We start from the raw sequence: 4,837 nt of genomic DNA, 5'->3' as shown, positions 1-4,837 counted from the left end.
TAATTGCTACGAATTTACGCTCGTAATTTTGACTTTATTCTCAAACCATTTTGACTTTAATCGCATAATGCTACGACTAAGCTAGAAATTGTAAGCATCATAACTGTACAGTTTAGGTATAACTTTGCAGTTGTTCAGCTGGAGACCTTTACAGGTCTGTTTACTTAAGATGCACTTAACGATTAGGATGCTCTTAATGACGATTTTCAAGAGCTTATTAAGTTGCAATCCTTTTGACTTGATAGAATTTGACTGACTGTATGCAATAAAAGGTTGCATTTTACTGTAAACATACAAATGATCACGTCACAGGCAGTGAATTATTATGAAAGCAATGCAATTACAATTTCAAGCACTATATCCAAAATCCGAGCACTTTTTAAACCTTGAAAATACTACATTGAAATTCAAGAATTTCCAGAATCTGTTCGAACACTGTATTCAAGATGTTATAAGAATACGGTATAATGTACATATATCTACTTATGTTTACAAAACTGCCATATAAATATTATTTAGTCACATCATCTGTCCATTGTAAGTGTTTGTGGACAGGCCCGTAACCAGCTATGAGGCCAAATTTTTCATGTTCAAAAATAAAATTTGTTCTTTGAATGACTAATTTGCTGTTAAACTCCTCATATGAACGCCTGCATGACATGTATAATTCAGTTTAGACAGTTTGCAAGAATGTTTAGCGTCCCTGGTATGAAAATGATCGCTGCGAGACGCTGACGGAGTGAACGAGGCTTAAGAGAGTTGTGTTGCCAGATCCAGCTATTATAAGCGTTTTGGGACTTGTCTTTTCCACTTAATTTAATACTTTAGAAAGTTAATAAAGTAGGAAGTTGCCGTTTAGAGTCAGCGATGAACTAAATAGGGCAGATAACGAGGGGCAGACAGGTGATGGGGATAACTAATAACAAGGAGCAGGTGATACTAATAATGAGAAAAGGAACTGGAAGGATAAAAATAAGGAAAACAGGAACTCAAGAGGAACATACATGTGACAGGCTCACAGTTTATATGTTTCACAGACAATTTTGTTGTCCAAAGTCCATACAACAATTGTCCAATGCACATTCAGCTCAACTATGCATATCTATTCCCTTTTAACATAACACAAGCATGATAGTTAGGATTCCGAAACACAAATTTACGTCAGCGCTTAAAGAGATTTTTCAACCAAAAATTTAATTTTAAACTTTATAAACCATAATGTCTAGTTTCCGCGAACTGTCCTATGCATATTCACGAGAGAGTGGCATTCCATCAGATGACGTAGGATGCTTATTGTATTCGTCCGAAAGTCATATACACCTAGAATGGCTTGAAGGTGAGTAAATCATGGGATAATCCATGAAATGTGCTTCCAACCATTCCCCCCCCATTTTGAAATATACCAAAAACAGTTCAAACCGCAAAAGGTTGATTAAAGCTGCAGTCTGAAACTTATTTTTTTATTGATTATGATCAGAAATAAATTTTTGAACAAGTACATAACCAGCCAGTGTTCAAAACTATCACCTTACCTTAGCACGATTCACAACGGTAAGCTTAAAATATGTTTTCTAAAATTAGTGGTACTGGTAGGTTTTCACAGGAAATCCGAGCATGCCGCTGCGTCATTATGCCACACCTGTAAACATAAAGAAGTTATCCTGCTAGTATGCTATATCACAGTAGCTGTCCATATCTGACCATTATCTGTATATATACTAGCAGTCATTATAGTCATTATCTGACTATCAACATCTGGCAACACTGCATCGCCGGCACTTAAACTGAAAGCAATCAAAAAAGCCCATGGACAGGTTTTTGATGACAGGATACGACATTCGGTAAGGGAAGCGCATAAACGTTATCAACGCTGTCAAAAACAGTAGCATTTAACACTAGTACACACAGATCTGTAGAATAAGTAGCTTACAGAATGAAATGAAATACTAGCCATGAAGAAGTCTATGCCATGTCATTCAGTATAGTTACATTTTCTCAAATCACATGCAGGCTTGGTGAACAGAAGAGACTTCTTTATAAAACATTAAAAATCTTACTGATCAAAAACTGTTGACTGGTTGGTTATATAGATTACAGAAATGTTATATTGTATTGTTATATATATATAACATAACATTTCTGTCCCCCTCACTTCTGAAATGATGGCTACGCCCCTGGTTTGTAGTGTATATAATGAGTTGTATTTGTAGGGGTTATTATAACACAATTTTTTTACATCAACCCCCCCCCCATACAGTCATGTTTTGTGGCCATACCTGGTGTAAACGCTCGGTGAAACTGGTGTAAATCTTCTCCTTTCAGTTCTTCTGCTATCTGTCCGATCTTCTGCCTCACACCATCCAGTTTCACATCTGCCTCGTTCAGGATCTCCTCAACATCTGGAACACTGAAAAAACACTAATGCTTATTTACATGCATTTAGCAAATGCCCTAATCCATAAAAAACACATACAATGACATATAAAATCTAAAAGTTACATTGTGCTATTATATGTATAATATAGCAGGAACAACTCTATCTATCTATCTATCTTGCATTTGGGAAAAAATAAAATGTCATATTTCTTACTTTCTGTTTTACTCTGTAAATTTCACAAATAATTACTAAGAAATGGCAAAGAAACACACTGAATTAAATGTGAAATTTTGAAGTAGAAAAGCAGAAATAGTATTTATAGTACAGTAAGTGTACTCCAGTAATCTTTGTTTTTAAAAAATGTTAAAAATCCTTTTATTTACAGTGTAAATCCTAAATTTAGACACATCTACTCACTTTATTTTACTATATATATAAAAACATAACAAAATATGTTTTTTAAATTATTTTAGAGCAAAATATTTTTCGTATTCATCCAAATACTTAAGTCAAAAATAATAAATAATATAAAATAATAATATTTAGATATTATATCAAATAAAAAAATATATTTTTAATAATTTAAATGTCATGAAACGTATTAATCTTAAAATTAAATTTATGAATCCTTTTTAAATTTAACTTGTAAAGTATTTATACCTACCTATATTTGTACTGACTTGAATTTATTGAATTAAAAATATATATATTGTATAACTGTGTGTGTGTGTGTGTGTGTGTGTGTTATTTAAGGGGAAAATATTTTTTTCGTTTTTACTTAATTAAAAACTAAAATTAAATTTATGGAATTAATGGAAATATATAGATTTTTTTTTTTACTTGTAAAGTATTTACACATTGTGGTAGTATTTGTACTACCTTTTTTTATTTTATTTTTTTTACTTTTTTTAAAAACCTTTTACATTTAGTCATTTAGCAGATGGTTTTATCCAAAGCGACTTACAAATGAGGACAATAGAAGCAATCAAACCAACAAAAGGGCAATAATATGTAAGTGCTGTGACAAGTCTCTGTTAGCCTAACGCAGTACACGTAGCAAGGCTTTTTGATAAATAAAAATAAAAACAAGAAGATAGAATAGAGAATGCTAGTGTCAGAGGCTCTATTTTTTTAAGAAGGCAAGTAGTAAGAATAGAAGTAGAATAGAGAGTGCAAGTGTTAGAGGGTCAAGTATTTTTTTCTTTCTTAGAATTAGAATAGAGAGTGCTAGAGTTAGAGGGTCATTTTTTATAATAAATAAACAAAAACAAGAAGAAAACAAGAAGACAATAGAAAAAGAATAGAGAATGCTAGTGTCAGAGGCTCTCTCTATTTAAAACAAAGAAGAAGACGACAATAGAATAAAGAGAATAGAGAGTGCAAGTGTTAGAGGGTCTTTTTTTTTGTTAAATAAAAATAAAACAAGTAAAAAGAATAGGAAAAAAAACAGAGAATGTTAGTGTCAGAGGCTCTCTCTTTTTTAAAGAAGACAACTAGCAAGAATAGAATTAGAATAGAGAGTGCTAGAGTTAGAGGGTCAAATGAAGATGGAAGACATGTGTTTTAGCTGTTTCTTGAATTCAAGGCAAAATGCTTTTTTTTATTCTCCTAAATAATAAAAAAAAAAAAAAATCATGAATCTCACCTGGTGACTCTGTGCAGGAGGAATATGGTCCGTTTGCTCTCAATGGTGACATCTCGACTGATCTTCACCAAACGCTCGTATTTATCATGCTTGGTGTCGAGTTCATGCTGGAATACTGTGGAAGTGTGAAAACACAGCAGTGAATGTGTAACACTCATTCATTCATCTCAGCACAGGGCACTTACCCATTAGGCAAAGGTAGGCGACCGCCTTGGGTCCCCAAAAGCCAAGGGCCCCCTAAAATGCTTTTCATATAAGATATGCGCATTAAGCGCGGACACGCGAACGGTTGCTGTTTACGGTGTTTATTACCACGACAACTGTCCGAGTTGAACGTGCTTTTTGTGTATCCTGCTTGAAGGAGATGAAAATATTATGCATCTGAAGCTGTAATTAAATATTGAGAAACCGTGTGTATTAAATGGTTATAATTGTTTTAAATGCCACTTCACTCATTTATGAGAAGGAACCAAGTAGAGGACACATACGCAGTTACTTTTTTGGTTGATATAATCCTTAGGTGTGTAAATGTATAATTGCCTTTTCATTATTTTTTCAGTTTTATTTAAATTTGTAGTTAAAATAGCTAAAAATAAATGTATTTTAAAGTTTAGAATTAGACGGCCTTTGCACACAGGCTTACGCTGGTAACTCATCAGTGAACTTTCCTCGTCAATTTTGGCTATATTTTTTCTCATTCTATATTTCTGACGTTCCAAAAGCGCCTCCTACTGGCAGAGAATGAACGTTAATTTTCAATAATCCAGTCTGTAATTTTTGTTCAGATCAATGCGAAAATCCACCCACATAACCCC

At 33.2% G+C, this 4,837-nt stretch overlaps 1 protein-coding gene across 1 annotated transcript in view; it reads right to left on the bottom strand.

Moving 5' to 3' along the window:
* tsnax (translin-associated factor X) overlaps nt 1–4,837 on the bottom strand; it is a 20,266-nt gene that overhangs the window by 13,900 nt on the left and 1,529 nt on the right. Inside the window, exons 3-4 of the mRNA XM_016538436.1 lie at nt 4,023–4,137; nt 2,277–2,407 (exon numbers count right to left, since the gene is read on the bottom strand). Coding sequence (XP_016393922.1) covers nt 2,277–2,407; nt 4,023–4,137 — 246 coding nt within the window. The remainder of the gene's footprint in view (nt 1–2,276; nt 2,408–4,022; nt 4,138–4,837) is intronic.

Source organism: Sinocyclocheilus rhinocerous, unplaced genomic scaffold, assembly GCF_001515625.1.
Source record: "Sinocyclocheilus rhinocerous isolate Xijiao unplaced genomic scaffold, SAMN03320098_v1.1 scaffold247, whole genome shotgun sequence".
NCBI lineage: Eukaryota > Metazoa > Chordata > Actinopteri > Cypriniformes > Cyprinidae > Sinocyclocheilus > Sinocyclocheilus rhinocerous.
Note: the sequence above shows the minus strand (reverse complement) of the source record. Positions and strands in the feature narration are given on the sequence as shown.